Source organism: Haliaeetus leucocephalus, unplaced genomic scaffold, assembly GCF_000737465.1.
Source record: "Haliaeetus leucocephalus isolate CR32 unplaced genomic scaffold, Haliaeetus_leucocephalus-4.0 Scaffold206, whole genome shotgun sequence".
Classification (NCBI taxonomy): Eukaryota; Metazoa; Chordata; class Aves; order Accipitriformes; family Accipitridae; genus Haliaeetus; species Haliaeetus leucocephalus.
Genome location: NW_010972642.1, coordinates 7,396,499 through 7,416,515, shown reverse-complemented (window position 1 = coordinate 7,416,515; position 20,017 = coordinate 7,396,499). Strand labels below are relative to the sequence as shown.

Here is a 20,017-nt window from a genome sequence, read left to right as displayed (position 1 = left end):
AGCGCGGCCCCCGGTCCGCGCCGCAGGTGCCGGGCGGCTGGGCGGGATCGCTGCCCGCCCTCAGGCGAGCTTGTCCTGAATTTTGTGACCCTGCGAGCAGGGCGTACCGAAGCGAAGCGCGGCGACCTGGTCCTCGGCGTGGCCTGAGCGCTGCCGCTCGGTGTGTGGCGCTGGAAGGCGTGACATTGAGCTGGGCTCTGCTCAGATCTCTCTCTCGCCCTTACAGGTGATAGGCAGCAGTGACTCCCGGGCGGGCATTCATTTTGTCCCGTTCAGCAGCATGCCGAGTAAAACTTGGAGGAAGGCGTTAGATTTTTATGGGTAGTATTTATCGCAGCATCCCACAGTTAACGTCGTGGCAGCATGCGCCGTGACCGCAGTCTCCAATTGGACATTTGAAAAAAGAGAAGGTTCCCTTGCACGGCACTAATGGAGCTTTAACCTTTATGCTTCGATGGGACATTTGATCAGTTCCGTTGGAGGACTTGGATTTTTTTACTGTGACGGTGTGTTAACAAAACAGTCGATGAGAATTGGCCGTCAGGAATTACTCCTACTTCAGGGTTGCTCGTCCGGCTTAATTTTCTATTTAGGCAACTTAAAACTCCTTCTGAATTAGGTATAGCTAATCCTTGCTTTAGCAGTTGACAAGTTCCTTTAGTAAATCAGTGGATTAAGCGCTGGACATTGAGAATGCTCTTGGGGGACAGTTAGATAAAAGTGCAAAACTTTTTATTTGGCATAGTTACTTTAAAAATCCATCAGTACCTATTTTTATCCCCTCTATTAAGGAGTGAGAAGGAAATTATAAATATTTGTCAGCAGCCTGTTGCGCAGGCGTCAAAACTACAGTAATAAACTGCTGCATGTTTGGCAAGCTCAGAACAAAGAGGCAGCTGTCTGGATTCCTGGGTCCTGCTCCTAGTGCTGTCGTTTTAACATCACCGATAAGTACTGTGAAGCTCAGGAAAAATTTTGAAAGCGTTTTGAGATCTGTAACATGTTTTAAGTTCAAGTGATGGATAATGTAGTTCTCATGGAGGACACAGGTTTTAGTTTCAAGAGTGCAAGTATATTTCTTGAGAACAGGTTGAGATACAGAATTTTATTTAAAATAGCTGACACATTTTCTCTTTTCTAACTTACAAAGAATGAATCTTGAAATTAAGACATACCTATTACTGTGTAGGCTTCCTGTTACTAAATGAAGCACGATGTATCTGACTGACATAATGTACTGATGCAGTGCTGGGTTTGACATGACTCTGGATGAGTGGAACAAAAGTGCTCCTGAGGAATGTCACTTAACGTGGGCCTTTGACATCTTGAAGCCTTTCAGTGCTTTTGAAGCAAAACTTCAAAGCGACATGTCAGACTCCCATGTATCTAATGATAGTGTTGACATGTCACTGTGTTCCTGCAAGTACTGGAATCCAGATGTTGTTCTAGCATTTATCTTGTTCTAACAAAGGAATGAATCCACCAACCAAACAGAAAACCCTCCAACAATAAGTACTTGAAGTGGTAATACAACACTTGGCCAAACAGAACAGGGGTTACCTTTATTCTGTGCAACAGTTGAAGTGATGCTGCTCCTGATACACGCTAATGGGTGCTGAGGTAAAACTTCTCTTGTGTTAGCCCATCTGCCGTGTACATTTGCTTTCCAGTTTGAATCCAGGTAGAGACAGGAGCTTCCCAGAGAGTATAAATCCTATTAGTCTACCAATATAGCACCTCTCTGTAGGCACCTCATTGCTGGTACCAATACAGAGTCCTTTAGAACAATAATAGTCCCAACTCCATAATTTGCTTACAGTGTAGAGCGTGGGGAATGGAGTTCAAATAAATGAAAGCTTGCCTGCCTGTAAAAAGTCCCAGCCTGTTTGAAAATGTCTCTTTCTCTTCTGTACGTTCCTGCACCTGTGTAAAGATAGAGCTAAATCAATGAAGTTGCTGTCTGCCTTCTGGATTATCATCTAACTGCATTCAGAAATGGAAGCAAGATTCCTTTATTTTTTGCCCTTATTATAGCTACTGGAAGGCTGTTTATGAATTTTCTTCCTCCTGCAGCTAGAAACAAGTGTTGGTTTTCAGCCAAGATTAATTTATGGTCCATTTGTCCATTTATATCCATTTGTGCCAATCTTACTTCTTAACTAGAATAGGTTTCTTGGTACCCTCTCTAACATATTTGTCAAAGGCTGATCCCTACTGGCCTGTTTTCCTAGCCTCAACAGGCTGTATTTCCTTTCTCTTGCCATAAAACTGAATTTATGAGATCTAATCATAGGAGAGCACAGCTCTTCTCCGCGCTTGTTTCCCCTTTGAATTAATCTTCCTTGTGCAATCTAGTCATTTGTGTTTGTAGCATTCCAGAAAGTCTCACGCTCAATGCCACTAATGCCTCATTTGATACATCCTAAAACTACAATTATCTTCTTCATGTCCAATATCTACATATTTCTTATCACTTAATATACCAAGGTCCTTTTATCGTATGGTTGTTCCTCATTAAGAAACCTCAAGCTTTTAGTAGAAATTCCTATTATCCTTGAGTGCACGACCAGGTACTTTGTCCTATTACCCTGCTCCATTTTTGTTGGTGTGGTTCTAAAGATCATTCAGTTCTTTGTAGGATTTTTCTGATCTTTCTCCTTGGATGATGCATGCTTCTTCTGAGTCATGAACAAACTTCACTTCTTTCGGTGACCTAAACACAAATTAAGTGTGGGATTTATCTGAAATGTGATTCTTGATAAACTAGAGCAGTAATTTCCTCCCAGGTCAGTAATCTCTATCATGTAACTGCTGTCATTTCCCTTTTAGCTTGTTGATTTTCTAAGTGTACACATCTTTCCATCCCCCTCTTTTTCTTTTGTGCCCCCCCCCCATTTTTTGTCAGCTGTCACATCATAATCGGTGTGCACTTTATGATCATATCTATCACTCATACTGTACTTATTAGAACAGTCAACTATCATGCCAAAAAAGATATGCAATTTCTATGCAACTTTGATATCTGTTCTTTTGTAGGCTTTGGCTCGTTAGGTCTGTCTTATGGACTTCAGGGACTTCTGTTGGTTTTAGGGTTGGTTTGGTTTTTTCTTAAGTAGCTAAATACTGCTTTCATGTGCCAGTTCTTGGAGTGTTGTGGAATGTACTGTCTGATTATGTGAACATACAAAGTCATTCTGATTCCAATTCAGATAAGATTACCAGACAGTTTTTATGCATTAATCTTCATTGGCTCAACCTGCTGTAATACATTTCTTTGGCCTGTAACAAAGGGGAAAATAACACAGTTGCAGAAATACAGCTGTTTGTTTAAATATTGAGAAGGACAGAGTTTCAGAATTTGGCTTTGATGGGCACTGAGTAGCAGTGCTGGAAGAAGAGAAAGAACAGTGAGAAGGTTGCCCGAAAGCAGAAGACTCTGGAATAAAGTTGGTCTTCCTTCCATATCCCCATGTCTTTGAGCTGGCTGCCATAGTAGGCAGGGATCTTAAGGCCACTCTGAAAATGACAATAGGCACGTGTTGTTAACTAGTGGAATGAATCTCAGGTATTTGTTTTGAAGACCAATTTGATGAAGAGGTTGACTTGCATGATTAGAAGTTCTGTGGAAAGTGGAGTTTGAGACTGGATGAATTGGGCAGCAGAACCCACAGGGGAAAGAAGCTCAGGTAGGTTCTTACATATGCTTATTTTCACTGTGTATGAAAACACTGTGTGTTTTCCCCTCCCCAAACAATACCTTTGCATGTAGACAGGGAAAGAAGAAAGTGTCTTTTGAAGTTCTGGCTTGTTTTAACAACTGTCTGTGACTGACAGTGTGAAAAAACAAGGGAGAAAATACTATTAACAACTGCAAAAATATTCCTGAGTGTGACAAATACTGATGGAATTTCTAAGTAACACATTTTCAATGCACAGGAAACAGAAAATAAACCTTAGTAAACTGGGTAGTTGAGCATCCAGGTCAAATGTACGTAAGCCTTAAAATAATCTTTGTCAACAGTTAATTGCATATGTATTCAAGGTACAAATTTCTTCTGTATCTTTGTCTTTGCAAACAAAGATGTAGTGCCTTGATTTTTCAGCAATTTTTATGTGCAGTAGTTGGATTCAGAGGTACAGAGAAAGATGTTTACTGCTGGTGGAGAAGGATGGTCTTGGCTTCGCTTGCAGAACCTGAGGGAAGGCTCCAGTTTTCCATATCCATTGTCCTAGATTGTCCTGCTGTTCTGCAGGGGAAGAAGCACCTTCCAGTGCCGTTCTGCACTCAGCCACTGTGGTTGCCATCAGTGTAGTGAGAAGGTTACTGACAGATGTGATTATGGAGCAGTCGCTTGCTGTGGGCTTTAAACGCGACAGCAAGCAAGACACAAGAATAATGCTCGTTGAAATGAAGTTAGTAGTATATAATGCATGATAACCTGGGACCCAAATCTGAATGTCAGATGTGAAAAGTATTTGCTTCAGTAGGATCCATTTGGGAAAATTTTTATATATTTTTCCTGCTTACATCTCCTCGCATTCTAGTCCTTTACATGTGACGGTGTTCATCTTGCTGTTTTTCAGTGGCCTATCTGAGGCTTTCTTGGGTGTCATCGGTTTTATACCTAATCAAATGGAAGAGGAAATAGGCAAAAAATGATGTATTCTCTCATCTTTTGAAGGCTGGAGCTGTGATGCCAAGGCAGGGAAGAATACATGTTAGGCCAAAGGTGAAAGGACACAGTGCAGAAAGCTGTACAAGTGCAGTGCACAGATCCTGAGACACTGGACACAGATGGAACAAGATGCAGGGGGACATACGCATCTCTTCTCCATTGCTGTAAATTTACCTAATTGTATCTTACCAGTGCTGTATGCCTCTCCTAGTTTAGCTGCTAGCCTTGCACACTGCTGTATCCCATCCTCTTAATCCTAATGGCAATTAAATGAGGGGTTTTTTTTTAAGCATAAACGCTCTGATCCGTGATCCATGCAAGAGCAGTCAGTATGTGTTTTACACAGCTTTAAAATATTCTTTGTAAGTACTTAGTGAAAGTTTATTTTTCAAAACCCTTTACTTTCTCCTTCAATACAAACATACACTCACATTGATCAGCACCTTCATAGAAAGTTTTACCAGATCACAACAATGTGAATTCAAGGCAATGTAATTATTCACCAACTGCACAAAGCAGCGTGCTGTGTTACGGGAGCTGCGCCGAAGGTCTTTTTCAGCCATCTGGTGCCTCCCTGCGGCTCCTGGGCACGACTCTTCAAAATCAGCAGATAGCTTTCCATTCCTTCTGTGAGACTGAGGATATTCCTGCTCTCCCTTTGTAAAAGTTTGGGTGCAGCTATAAAAACAAAAATAACTGTCTTGCTGACCTCATCCATCTCTGAGGTCTCTTTCTTGTCTCTTTCCATTTACACGGGGCACACCTGACAATTGCTCTGCACCTGCTGGTGTGATATGTACAGCTTTACTTGGTGGTGTTCAGGAGCCTGTTGTATGGTTTCCTGAGCAAGGCAGGGAAAGGATACATCCCAAGATCACAATTAGCATGACAGCTAAACCAACGAGAATGTGCTGGTATAGGAAAAAATGTTGCTGCGTGCAGCTTTTTAAAAAGTCCTCTGTTCTAAAAATTGCAAGCGGCGTGTAGTTTTCCTGACCGGGTTTGTTGCTGCACAAGTGAACAGGATAGTATTTGAGCCTCACAAATACAACAGAATCGGGTGTCTTGTTTCTAAAACGGGCACACAATCTCTGTTGATCTTTACAGTGTTCATGTTTCTGATAATGAGTAGAAAACAAAGCTATGTAAAAATGTGAATTATGGTAATGACAATAGTATGGAGTAGAAGGATTTAGTGGGAGCTCGATACTGTGTCCCTGAGATCTCTTTAGAGGTGTCATTATGTAAAGTGTAAAGAAACCCTCATAGCAGTGTGCTGGTAGGGATGGGGCCCCCTCTGAGACACTGCACGTACCTTCTGCGTAACACGTCTTTTGTCACTCCAGGCACTTGCTGAGAGGATTTGCTGTGCAGGCCAAATAACCGTATTTGTATGTATCCTGGCAAAACTTCAGGGATAGCAGTTGTATGCCAGCACAAGTGGTACCAATAAGGCTTCCTGGAGTAGCAGTGACTTTCATGTAGATTCAGTAAAAGCTGTTTGCACAGAGAAAAGGAAATAATTTATACTGTTATCACTGTGTCCACCCTAAATGTGATACTGGTAGGATTACTGCAGGAAAACAACAACAACAAAACAAGCCCCCAAAAGGTTGCATTCTTAATCAGTGTGTTTATAGTAGTAAAAGCTGTGTGTAGATTGGGTCTGAGAACAGCATATTGGCACTGTTTAGAAGAAAAAAGACAATTGGAGTTTGCACGCATTTTTGGTTTTCTGTGCTGCTGGGATTCCTTATGCTTTCCCTATCTCCCTCGGCGTTGGGTGCTGAGTGCTGGCGGATGCTGCAGCCTACTGCAGCCCCCATAAGAACACACCAACGCTGTACAGATTCTGTCCAATAGGGGCTGAAGGGCAAGCTTTGGGCTCCAGGATACTTGATTAAAAGGTGATCTTTGGAATCCAGTATGCTTCAACCAGTTGATGTTGAAAGCTGGTATTTCAGCATGTCTGTAGATAAATGGAGTTCCTGTGCTGTCTGTTACAGCTTTTACTCTATTTGGAGCATTTCTTACAGATAATTAAAGTTTATAGAGAAGGGAATTGCAGGAGAGTATGCTTTTGATTTGCCATTACTGCTTTTATCTGAGATCTCAGATTACTCTGTAAACATCAAATGAGTCTCTGAGCATAGAGTAGGTTAGAAATACACTATCATTATAATGAGTAAAATGAGGGTCAGAAAGTTAAGTGATTTGGTAAAATTATTGAATGATAGTGTTGTGATGCAGCTGTTACACTTAGGCATCATGAAAGCAATGTAATTTTACCTCATTACGGAAATGTTAGCTCAAGGAACTGGGTACATGAAGAGTAGAATGTACCGCTTATTTCACAGCTTTAGAATGAGGCAAAGTTTATGGGATGATGTAGTATACTTGTACTTGAAGCACAGCTCTGAACGCAACCACAGAGCTGCCAGGCATAATCTGGTTGGAAAGAAATACTATAAAAGGTGAAATAAAGAAAACTTATGCCATCTAGCCCCAAGAAACATCTCTCTTTGAACATAAAGCACATGGATCTAGGTGATGAAAGATCTGACCTACTAGTAACTACTGACGCTGCCAAGGCTTAGCAGTAACTGCACCACGCTGAGTCAACGATTCTTCACATTGGAGGACCCCTGTTGAATGACAGCAGCATAATGCTATCAGATTTTCACATCTTTTAAATCTGGCGTGCTTTGCTCAGAAGTTCAGTGAGCATTGTTTTCTCTTTGAAATTCTTCAGCTGCATGGCTGATGTAGTGTTTGAAAAGTTCCGAGGAAGGCTGTGGGTTTTGAAATGTTATTTGTCTACACTTGATTTTAATTAAAGATGGTTATTCCACTGTGTTTCCCTGGTTTTTATTTTTCTGTTAAGATGCACTATACATGTAGTTCGTTAAAAGGTAGCTGTATAAATATATGGCTAAGGCAGATGCTGTTTACACTTGAAAATAATTTTAAATGGTTCTCTTAATCTCTTCAAAATTCAGTATTGCTGTTATACCACAATCTATTTTGCAAATAAATGGTATGTATTGATGAAGCGTGTCAATATTCATTTGATTTATGAGGCTAGTTAAATAATTCAAAGACAGATCTGTAGTGCTTCTCATTATGCATTCTCAGAATTATTTAAATATTCATTATCACTAATCTCTAATAGAGAGCCTTGTCACATTACTTATGCCACCCATGTGCTGTTATACGCTCAGCTTTTACAAGTAATTATTTGGATTGCTGCAGATCTGGGTAAATCCAAGTGCTAAAACCTTTCATACTTCATAAGAACACTGCAAAGTCCTTAGTTTGAGTTTCTTATTCAGCTTTTGGTAATACAGTCTTCTTTAAACATAGTGATTTGCTAACTGTGTTTTATATGTATTTCAGTCATATAAGATCATCAATTTTGCTCCAAGTCTACTGCAAATCATAGTATCAGATCAAGTTGAATTTCCAGTGCGTCAAGCAGGTGAGATAAATTTCTTGTTTCATTTTCTTTCAGTAGAAAGTCAGTCTGTTAGTTATTTCAACAGAGTATTGAGCTGTTGCAGTGTAAGTAAGTTCAAGTTTGTCCTGAATGTGGAAATGAAGAGGATCTATCTTTGCCGTTTCTTTCCTGCATGAGGGTCAGATAAAACAATGGGTATAAGGTGGAGTCCTGCTTTGGCTTCCCTGTGTTTGTAGTGATCCCTACTGGATTGCTGTGATACTGATATGAAAAGAGAATGATTTCTCCTCAAAACTGAGTACCCAGGGAGCCTTAGGTATTCTTTCTCCTGGTGGTGAAGAAGTAGTGATGCCAAGACAAATGGGAATTTAGAAGAAAGTGGATCTCATTTGAATGCACATTTCTGTATTTGAATCCCATTTCCTGGAAAAAATGTAAGTTTCTGAAGAATGAAAAAAACACCCCATATTTCCCTACGTCAAGGGTAGTCACATATGCTTAGTCAGTATCTATGGTGTCTGCTCACAAAAGTAGATATGAAGGAGGGTCACATCACTGATAAATTATAAATTTATAGTCTGAGCATGTCTAGAAAGATTGCCCAGCTGTGTGTGTGAGTTCAAGTGTGGTGATGCAGTTAACTTTTGAGTGTATATTTGTGTAAGATCAGATTCTAAATTCTCATAATCTATTTTAACTACTCCTATACAATATTTTTGACAGATACAGAAAATATTCAGCTTTTTCAAGAAATTGATGAATACTGTTTCATCCACAGCTCTGATTTTATCCTATGGAACAGCATTTCCCGTAGAAGCACTTTTGGTTTTTTTATACAGATCCTATTAATCCCCTGAGTGCCTTGGGGCATGCTGACATATGCTGTTTGTCATGCTGGCATTTATTTTTTCAAAGATAATCCAACTTTGAATGCATTGTTAAACCATTCTGTAGTGAAGTTTGATGCTTAATCTGGACTCCATAAGGTCATTTGTATAAATTAATCTCTCATTTCAGTATCATTCAGGGAAAAAACCAAGTATGTAGAGCATAATTTTTAAAATTTTTGTTTAATTTTTAAATATTTTTACAGAGTAGGGCTATAAAATAGAAAAGCACATTTAAGTTACATTTGTAAGTCAACATATTTCCCTGGGAATTTTTTAAAAGCCAAGAATTTGAATAACAACAAGATCTGTGGACGAAGTAAATTAAAGTCTTGGGCTGGTCTTTCTGGACCTGTTTCTTGTCTGAATATTCTGGCATGTCATAGACAATAAACTCTTTTTCCTCTTGCTCCTATAAAATATTTTACAAACTACATGTTTTCATACTTCGTAATTTGTCATCACCAAGAAAAATGATTGTACCCAAGGATATCTTATTTATGCTTTAAAACTCTATCTAGTCATCAACTGAAATAGTACGTGGATAAGAGTTTATTAAGAACATTCCTTTAATGTCTTACACCATATTTCCTATGTTTCCTAAAGAATGCCTACAGGCATTTCAGTACTGAGGCATAAATGCTGCTTTGTTTTCAGCTGAAGATTAACTTTATTTTTCATGGTTTTTCATGTGAGACAGAAGGGAACAATTCTAAGGGATTATGGGAAATCCTAATAGTGAGATAAAGCTTAGGGAATTCACAACAAACATTTCTGTCTGAATAGAAAGTAGGCCCCGTGCCAGTTTCATACTGGCCATTTCCCCAAGCAGAGTGTCCCAAGCATTGTGGGTGCAATGATTTGTTTACATGAGCCTTCCAAAACTTCACTTACTGAGTTTGAGTAGTTGTTTTAGGGATCAGTAAAAGTGCAGATTAGTAGATTTTTGTTTGCTTGTTTACAACGATGGAATATTATGTCCATATGGAAGACTGCTGTAATAAAGAATGTGCCCCAATAGAAGCTGACTGAAGTACTATCCTATTCTGTTTAGGACCAGGCAGCTGAGCCTGATTTTTGTGTGGAATCATTAAAAAAATGGTTTTCTGACTCAGCTATGCTTAGTGCCTATAATTGTTAAGAACTCATGCAGTGGTTTTCAGTTGTCTTTTCAACTCTTTGTTCTACTTTCAACTATACTCACATGTTGAGCACAGAGTAATGTGGAGATGTGTTAGCATTAAATTATTATTTCCCCAATGTTTATACTTAGCTGCCATTTACCTGAAGAACATGGTGACACAGTACTGGCCGGACCGTGAACCACCTCCTGGAGAAGCAGTATTTCCATTCAACATTCATGAAAATGATCGTCAGCAGATTCGTGATAACATTGTAGAAGGAATAATTCGTTCTCCTGACTTAGTGAGGTACTTTACATTGTGTAGAGGTATTTCTGTAGCTCAAGTTTTCAGACCTACCAGTCTGGATGTAGTTAGTGTGAGAATCTCAGTTTCTGGGGAGATGAAGCAAGTACTTGTTTTGAAAATGTAATAATAATAAATTTTAACATATTTATGTGCACTTGTTTTTCAAAAATGTAGTAACCCGGCTAAGAGCCCTGTGATGTTTAAAGTGTCTTATACCACTCACTGTAGTGACAGCCTGTCTATTTGGCTGATTCAGGGCAGATAGTGTAGAGGGCCCTCTGCAATACAGAATTAACCATTCAGAGAAATACTGCCCAAAGTCTATTTTCTTTTTCCTAGTAGCCCTTTTCTCAGTAACTTTTGCAATTTTTATATGTAAGCCCAGTATTTAAATGTGTATTGGCATTCTTGGTTTTAAGATGTTAAAAGAGTGAAGAAATGCTATTTTCTTTTTGCTGGAAGAGTAGTTAAGATTCACAGATGTACTACAATGTATGGTTGTTCACCACTCTAATTAAAGTGAGGCTGATAGGATGGTATTAGGCTGTAGTGTATAGATGTTCATCTTTGAAAACCAGAGGAAAATCTTCCTCTTCTCTCCTGCTCCTCTCCACCAGCTAGGTGCCCAAAGATGTCTTTTTGTCAGTAGTCATATCCAGAAGAGGAGTGATTGACTACAGATTGAAATTGGGATTAGAGAAAACACTTTTAAAAAAAAATGAAACACCAGAATGCATTAGACTGCTATGGCATTGCTGTCACTGGAGGTCTTTATGAATAGATTAGACAAACACCTGCCAGAAATGCTTAGGGTATAAATGGTCCTGTACTGAGACAAGAAAAAGAACGAAGTCATCGTTTCCAGTTCAGCTTTTCTAACACGCTCTGATGCAGATGATTAGTATCTCCACTGAAAGAGATAGGTTCTCCTTGCCAAGGTTGTGCTACAAGGTAAGGAAGCCTGTGTTCTTTCTGTGATAAAGGCATGTAGTTTCCCCTGCCATCATGTCATAAATACCAAGGCTAAGTTTATACAAAAGAACACAAAGTAATGGAAGTTTGAAGAGTGTTTTGCAAACTAGTTCAGGCATCGTTTCATAACCTGATATTCAAAATTACAATGACAATCTACATCTAAAAGGATTGTTGAAGACCCAGGACAATCACTTGGAATAAAGTGCAGAGTTTCTAAATACTGGCTAAACTTGTAGATTTGTCAGAGGTTAAAAAAGTCAAAGAAGCTTTACTGGAACTAGTCTGATGTTGTAATACTGATATTTTGCACTGTTCGCTTGTGAGAACAAAGTGGGAGGAGGAACCAACTCAGCAACAAGCACCAACTCCAAAAGCTTGAGGGGGACGGCAGGTTTGTACAAAGCTAAAAGGATCAGTAGGTGGAGGGCCCCTTACTGAACTACTTTGTAATAGTGGCTCCTTATGTAATGGACTGCAAGAGGGTACCCAAGGAAAACTAAATATAGAAGAACTAATATTTTGTGCAGACATTTTTTTTTTTTTTCATTATTCCTTAGTGGAACCAAGAGTATTTTTTTACAGCTTCTATTTCAGTGCTGCTCAGCTTTTTTAATCACACCTCACTTTAGTCAACTAACAATCCTGTCTTGCCTCACTGTTGTGAGTGGCATCTAAAAGTGTGTGGAGGGAGAGGAATGATAAGATGTTTTTACCTAATTGGCTCTGCCATATGCCTCGGAGGTTGAGAAAGTGCTGTTCTAGCGGATCGCAGGAAAATTGTAATTTCATGAGGAACCTCTGGCTTGGATCATAACACAGGCCAATATTGTTTAATAAAAATGTACAAATTTGTGTTTTTGTGGTTGCTTTCAGCTTCTTAAGTGCATAGAAGTATAAACATTCATCTTCAAAGTACAAAGCTAGCTGGTTTCATGAGCAATTAATTGTTTTCAGATATTGCCTCATGGGTGTGGAGAGGGAGGAGGAAGGGAGAAAAGTAGCTAAAATGTTCTGAAATCATTTTCTTCCTTAAAGTTAAATCCCCTGGGATTTTTTTCTTGCTTTTCCTCTGCCACTTCCCAGAACTCTTTCAGTGCTGTCGTAATATGTATGATACTTATGATGTAATATATATATTGTGGCCAATAAACCAAGATTTGAGATCTATCATTCAATATTAAACACTATGCCATGATCTTATTTACTTATAATGTGTTTCTTTTTCCCTCCTGCCTTAGAGCCCAGCTGACAATGTGCCTCCGTGCTATCATTAAACATGACTTTCCTGGCCATTGGACAGCCGTGGTGGACAAGATAGGCTACTACTTGCAGTCTCAGAACAGTGGGAGTTGGCTCGGGAGCCTCCTGTGCCTCTATCAGCTGGTGAAGACTTATGAGTAAGTTGATGTCCATCAGTAGATGAAGAATCAGTACTTTCAGTCTCAGCTGATTACTGAGAATGACGTTCTTAAGAGCACTGAAAGTTCTACAAGGAATTCAGATAGAAAATGGGAATTTATAATTGTCATATGCTTCCTTTACTGCAAATAAATGAAAACTATTCATCATCTTTATATCAGCAGGGAATTGAAAGCAGAGATGCCAGCAATAATCTGTATGAATTTACTGACATTTTTTTTCTTGAGGCTTTACACTTTTGATCTGATTTAACCCATCTGTGAAAAATTTCTTAAATGTTTATAACTTCTTTTATTTGAAGATTCCCCAAATGCTGGATATATGAATGCAAATTATTTTCTACTTTTATGTCATGAATACATTACTGTCATTGTCATATACTCCTATTGCATATTGTTACCTGTACCATCCTCCTGATAGTCTAAATCCACAAAGCGTAAATTAGGAGAGGTGTAGTGAGCTCTCCAACTAATGTTTTTTTAAAAAATTATCTGTTGTTAGAAACATTTGTATAAACCGCACGAAAGAAATGTAAATGGAAAAAGAGAGAATCTTTTCCAAACTAAGGAATTGTCTTTCCCTTTCAATGGCTGTTCACTCCTATTTGTTCAGCACCCAACTTGGGTTTGGCATTGGTACGAACGTCAGAGAAATTCAAGTCCTTGCTCCTGTGAGCTGACAGTTCAGTAGTAAAGAACATTAGTTCTTCCTCCCAATAGCTGCATTTATATAAGGTAACATTTGTTGTTTTTCATTTCTCTATTTATAGGTTAGCGAATTTACACAAATTGTTGAGATGGGGGCTAGAGGAGGGGAGAGTGAATGAGTGAGTGCTGGATATTAGTTTATTTTTTTTTTAGGGTACAGAAATTAAACTGTTGGTGGGGAATAGGCATTAGAATCTCCAGTGTGTAGATCCTGGACCAACATTTTTGTTTCCTTTGCAGATACAAAAAAGCAGAGGAACGAGATCCTCTCATAGCAGCAATGCAAATATTTTTGCCTCGGATTCAGCAGCAGATGATCCAGCTTCTGCCTGATAACTCCCATTACTCTGTACTGCTTCAGAAACAAATCTTAAAAATCTTCTATGCTCTTGTTCAGGTTGGCATCTGTGTAGAGGAAAACCAAAACTTTTACTTTGCTGGGCACAACAACCCCCTTCAGTACACTCATGGGTGTGATTGAATAAGAATACCAATTTGGATAGGAAAAAGTCATGTACAATAAACAGCTTTTACAAAAATATGATCTTTATAGGTTTTTCTACTTAAAAACTGGTCATATGATCCCCCAGATTAAATTTTTAATGAACTAGGTACTTTTGCACATCCTATCTGTAAGCTTACTGGAGAAATGTTCCTGTTTTTATAAGTCACACATAACTTGATATAAACTCTATGGGTATCTAGATTGTGCTAGTTGGCCTCTGAAAGTGTCAGTAGTGAATATGGTAGTATAACTGTCAAATAGTGCACTTCAGTAGGTGGCATTTATCATTATCTTCTGAAGATCTGGCAGAAATTACTTATTGAGGCACATGAATTTTACAGAGATGAGTTTGGCTTTTACAGGGATGAGTTTGGTGAGGAAGTACTTTTAGAGAATGAGAAACAAGATCCTACATAAGGAGCAGCCTGAAAATTCTTACTGGGGGTTAAAAAGCTAAAATAGTTTGTTATTAGATGGGGGGAGGATTAAAAAGATCCCAAGATCCTATATTACTTTTCAATAGGTTGCCTGAATATTGTCACTTTGCTTTGGATTTTGTAGAGAAGTAAGATTTACTAGATAATAGCTAGGTAGTAATTAGGAGTACATTTCACTTACTAAAATGCTATTGGTTTACCCAAACCCTGTAATACAGACATTACTGTGGTCTCTAAAAGTTAGTTGGGCTATTGTGAAGAAGAGGAAGAAACAAAGAGAGTTAGCAAGTTCTCAGATCAAGGAACGTTCCTCACATAGTGTCTGCTCAGAAATTCCTCTGTAAATTGTATCAAGAAGGATGCAATTAGAGTAGTATAGATATCTAACCTAATTAGTTTTACTTTTACTTACATTCTGAGGAGGATGAGGTTTTAACTGCTGTAGAAACATCTACCACTTTCAGAGAAAATCAGTATTTCATGACTATGGGTTTTTTTCTTATTTCAGTATGCATTGCCGCTCCAGTTGGTGAATAACCAGACTATGACTCAGTGGATGGAGATCTTCCGTACTATCATTGATAGAAATGTACCTCCGGTAAGTTTTAGTTTTGTAAAGACCTCTGTTATTTGTGTGTTGGCATTTGAGGAAAAGTCAGTGTGAAGATTTTCTAAGTGTTCTTTTTTTAAGATGTCATCTAATTAAGATTCTTATCCTTGGAATAAGTGGTGTTTCTGACAGAAATGCAGGAAGATCATGTAAGCTGTCAGAATTTCATTGTCTGAGGTAGTTACACCATGTAAACTCCAATCTGGATATTTTGGAAGTTTCCAAATATTTTAGCCAATTTCTCTTGAACAAGAATCAAAAACTCATCACAAACCCATCATTTGTCTCCATTCCTCTTTTTCTTTCATCCATCCTTCATATTTCTTGAAGAACAAATTAAAAATAGTGATTAAATTCTTGTTTATGTGTGCAACATTAACTGGCATTTCCTAAGTTTTTTAGAAATTTATTTCACAACCTTAACATTCTTTTAATAGCTTTTGCATTAGTATAAGGTCAGGGTGTATATATTTGGAAGAGTTAGTGTCATGCTTAATTTTTAAGCCAGAGTGCACATTACTGTGTAGTATTCAAGTATATGTGAGAGTTTCTGTTTTTTAAATATGCATAATTTTGCAATTTAAAGTACAGGCATTGTACAGGTATTGCACACGTACAGTTATATTGACTAATTAAGATATCTGGAAGTTCCTGAATGTTATGTAACTGTTAACAAAACCAAAGCTTTAGTCAATTTTGTGCATTTGTATTAGTTTACTCAGCAAGGAATGTTTAAAGCATCATTTCTTTCAACAGTACACACAGCCAATTTAAAATAAATGTATTTATTTATAGGAGACTTTGCAAATTGATGAAGATGATAGACCCGAGCTGGTGTGGTGGAAATGCAAGAAGTGGGCATTGCATATTGTAGCTCGTCTTTTTGAACGGTAACAACAAACAGATTAAAAACTAAATTTGGGGTACAAATCTGTAACGTTACTCGAGATGCGATTAGACAAGTGGATTGAACAGCTCATGGTCACTGAAGAGGTTTTCCTGCTGCTGCCCTCTGCCTTGCACTGGCACAGCCACTGGTCTGAGCTCTTAGTGAAATGATTTGATTCTCTAAGTGGCAAGAAACTAGCCCCACAGGAAAAGTACTTATTTATTTTTTTATTACTACATCCAGCTACAAGTGCTTATATTCTCAAATATAAAGGCAGGGCAAGATTTGAAAAGAAATCCATAAACATGGAAGTTACAGTGCTTGTGACAAAAAGGCGGCTATATTTACTTGACTGTAGTACTGTACCTTATGATAATCTAAGAAAAGAAAAGGGAAGTGGGGCATTATACGGGGAATAATGGCTTAGAAGGAAACTGTGGGAAAAGATTCCTTTGGGGATGGAAGACTACTCAGGGTCCTTGTGTTTTAGAAAGTACTGTGTTTTCCTGACACAGTCGATTTCTTACAATGTAAATATCTGTGTCCTCTTTTTTTTACAGGTATGGAAGTCCTGGAAACGTAACTAAAGAATACTTTGAATTCTCAGACTTTTTTTTAAAAACCTATGCTGTGGGCATACAACAGGCAAGTACTGTTCATTTGTTTCTGAATTAGATCATTTTGGCTGAAAAAATGTATTGCTTCATATCGAAGTTCATTCATTAACCAAAAGTGAACAGAGTCAGACAGGTTTTCCTTTTAGTGATTGTGAAGTTCTTTAGGACTCAGTGGCATACAACTGAGGTATAATAACACAAATTTTCAGTAATTCAAAAAATCCTGCAGGAAAATTTCCAGAAGAGGTTAGTGCTGATAAAACAATATTACCATCATGTGTAAACGTTCTAGATATAGCTGAGAGAAAAAACTGTTGATGCAGAGGCCTCATGTCATAGAAGGGTATATTTTCAGGCCAGTTTTTAGTAAGTGCTTTTGCTGCAAACAACTTAGGCACAGTAAGCCAACGATACTGTTTTATTTCAGAAAGATACAAGCGAATTAGAAGGTGTCTAGAGAACAGCAGTAACAGTTATTTTATACCTGGAAAGCATATTTTATGAAAATATAGCATAAATTCACAGTTTGCAAGGAAATTATTTTTGTTGTGGAATGCTATTTATTTGTGATTAACATGGTGTTGTGGAGACAGTTCAGTTCTGATAAAGTTGCATAGAAGAGAGGCAATTCCTGTCAGAGTTTTCTGTGTTTTTCTGCGAGCTCAACTGTATGCCCCTGGGAATGTGGGTTTCCAGACTTCCAGCATCTCCCTGGTTTGGTGGAATGGCTATAGCAACGGGGTGCCAGAAAGCCCTGAGAGTGCTGGCTCCCAGGCTTGGATGTTTTTGGCACAGCTGCTCCTGTTTCTCATTTAGCCTGCCATATACTAGATGACTAGGAGTGGTAGTTCCCAGGCTTTTGGCTCAGCTAAAGCTCTTGGGTCTGTCCAGGCTTTTGGGTTACATTCCAAACAGGCTCCTAAGAAGCCAGGAGAATGCAGTACACTGTCTTGCTCATGATCCTGGGCTCTTCATTCCTTTTGGCCTGTAAACCTTGAAAAACACCTGGGAATGCTGTTTTTCAAGTGACAAGCATTTGTATAATATGTATATCCAGAATATGTGGCTCCTCAGCATGCTGCCGGATGAAATATCCCATCCCTGACATGGCATCTGCAGGCTTCTCACAGTTTAAATTTCCACTGTCTTTGTCACTTCAAGTCAAATTTGACCTAGATTTCAAAATGCCAGGATTGTCTGCAAAACAAAATTACTTTTCTCCATCCAGTGACTTTTCTCCATCTGACAACAGAATAGTTTATCCATCAGCATATTAATTCTGTGTAAGTATGTAAATGTTATGAACTAAGGAGAGGAATGGTTGTGGTAAGGCTGTAAGCATTAAATGAAAAGGGAAACAGTCTAATATATATTCTAAACTCCTTGCAATGTTTAACTCCTGAGTGGAAAAATAGACTCCCATGGGCAGTTGTCATTTAAAATACTTGAAGTTTGTCTGTTAACAGATTAGGGTATGTAGCAGAGGCAACAGTTTAGCTTTCAAGATAAATGGACTGCACAATCTTCACATTTCTTCCATTTCTGGTTCTTAAATGCTGATTTGTCACGTCTCCTTGCAGAGTTAGTAAGAATTCTATTGTGAATATTACATTACTAAGCCTTCATCACTTATTCATCAGTTGTTAAGTGCTGACATTGTGCTAGAGTCTATATGAGATACAGACAGTTCTTACCCAAGGAGCGTATTGTATTAAAGACTTAAGATCAGACTTAGTACTCCTAATTAAGGAGTTATGTTTAAAATAAGATTTATCATAATGTTGTGAAGAATTATGAAGCAGAATTGTCCTTCTGAAAATACATGACTCTATTTTGTTATGCATTGCCCTTGATTCTTATTGTTATTCATGTACATGCCAATTCTTTACACTTATTAACAGTTAAAGTTCATCTGCCATTAGTGCAGATTAGTGGCTTTGTACTGTAGGTTTTTCTTCGTAGAGCAAGGCTTTGTATTAAGGAAGCTTTGTGCGATAGAGTTTGTGATAGCATGCTAGGTGATGCTATCTGATGGTTACAACAGGTAATTGAAGTTAAGGGTTTTGCGTCTCTTCTGATTCACAGATTTAGGTGGTAACCTATTTTTCTTTTCTAGTTTAGCATTTCTATTCTTATCACTGTTCTTCCAAAGCAATTTGTCTTCTTTAGGGGCCTGTCCTTAAAAAATGAACACAGACACCACTAACAGATTTAGAAGCCCACCAGCTGGAAAATCTGACTGTGCCTTTTCCTTATCTGTTCCAAGTTTTGCCGAGGCCTGTGTAAACTGTGAGCCTGTGAATATTGAAGTATATCTAAGCTTTACAATCACAAGTGATCACATGGTGGGGCTAGTAGTAAAGGTAGACATGTACATAAATGCTGCAGGATTAGATTCTTGATATTTAAATGATTTCTGATTTTTGGATCAAAGGCATTACAGTGATTACTAACAGTAGAATGTCTGCTGTAAAACTAATTAATCTGTCCATATATATTCACTAAAGAGGTGCACTGCACGTCTACGCATGAGGGAGAATTTTCAGTCTTCATTTAAAAATATCAATTTGTCATTTCTTTAGGTTCTCTTAAGAATCTTAGACCAATACAGGCAAAAAGACTATGTTGCGCCACGTGTTCTTCAGCAAACATTAAATTATCTGAACCAAGGGGTTATTCACTCTGTAACATGGAAACAAATGAAGCCACACATACAGGTCAGTGCATAAAACCCAGTCATAAACACTGCATGTCATCACAGGGATTAAAAAAACCACCCCAAACCCCATCAGTTTTGCTGTTTTTAAAGAAGGTTTCATGAATCTTTCATGCAGCAATTGATGTGGGCAAAAAATAGCATTGCTACACAAATGTGGTTGTTTTTTTCAGTATTATGACTACCTTTTATTGCAGATATTGTTAACTCAATTAAAGATTCTGTTCCATAAGTTCTTTATTTTTATTTTTGAAGTCTGCCAGACAGTCATAATGTTCTGGCTTTTATTAGTTGCTAGTGTTCAGAATTGTCTATAGATTTGCAAATTCATAATTGATTGTAGTGCAAAGATAGTGGGCAAAGAGAACATAAACTATGAGGAGCTGAACTCTGTTTTAAGGACGTGTTTTATAAGTCAACTAAGAACAAGTGAAAAGTGATTTTCATGCTTTTATTTTTTTGTATCATAAGCTCCCCTGTTGTAGTTAGTTAATCCCATGACTGTTAAGAGCAAAGACTCTGAAATCCATTCTCATGTTAAGTGTTGCATTAGTGAGATCCTTCTGCAGAATGTGGTGTTCTGCTGTTTATAGACTGTGTCCTGAAGTATATTTTGTGTATGGTAATGTATTACTATAAAGTTAGATTATATAGTTACTGCTGTCTGGGACTGTTGCAAAAGGAAAGTATGT

General features: G+C 38.2%; 1 protein-coding gene across 3 annotated transcripts in view; it reads left to right on the top strand.

Moving 5' to 3' along the window:
- Window positions 1-20,017, top strand: part of IPO8 (importin 8) — a 46,581-nt gene that overhangs the window by 299 nt on the left and 26,265 nt on the right. For 2 of the 3 annotated variants that reach the window (XM_010566219.1, XM_010566221.1), the window contains exons 1-9: window positions 3,354-3,686; window positions 8,073-8,154; window positions 10,294-10,450; window positions 12,664-12,822; window positions 13,792-13,948; window positions 15,002-15,091; window positions 15,899-15,993; window positions 16,553-16,637; window positions 19,192-19,326. In XM_010566219.1, the coding sequence (XP_010564521.1) occupies window positions 10,314-10,450; window positions 12,664-12,822; window positions 13,792-13,948; window positions 15,002-15,091; window positions 15,899-15,993; window positions 16,553-16,637; window positions 19,192-19,326 (858 nt within the window). In that variant the 5' untranslated portion in view covers window positions 3,354-3,686; window positions 8,073-8,154; window positions 10,294-10,313. Of the gene's footprint in view, window positions 1-3,353; window positions 3,687-8,072; window positions 8,155-10,293; window positions 10,451-12,663; window positions 12,823-13,791; window positions 13,949-15,001; window positions 15,092-15,898; window positions 15,994-16,552; window positions 16,638-19,191; window positions 19,327-20,017 lie in introns of those variants that run through there. The other variant, XM_010566220.1, reaches the window with a different exon arrangement.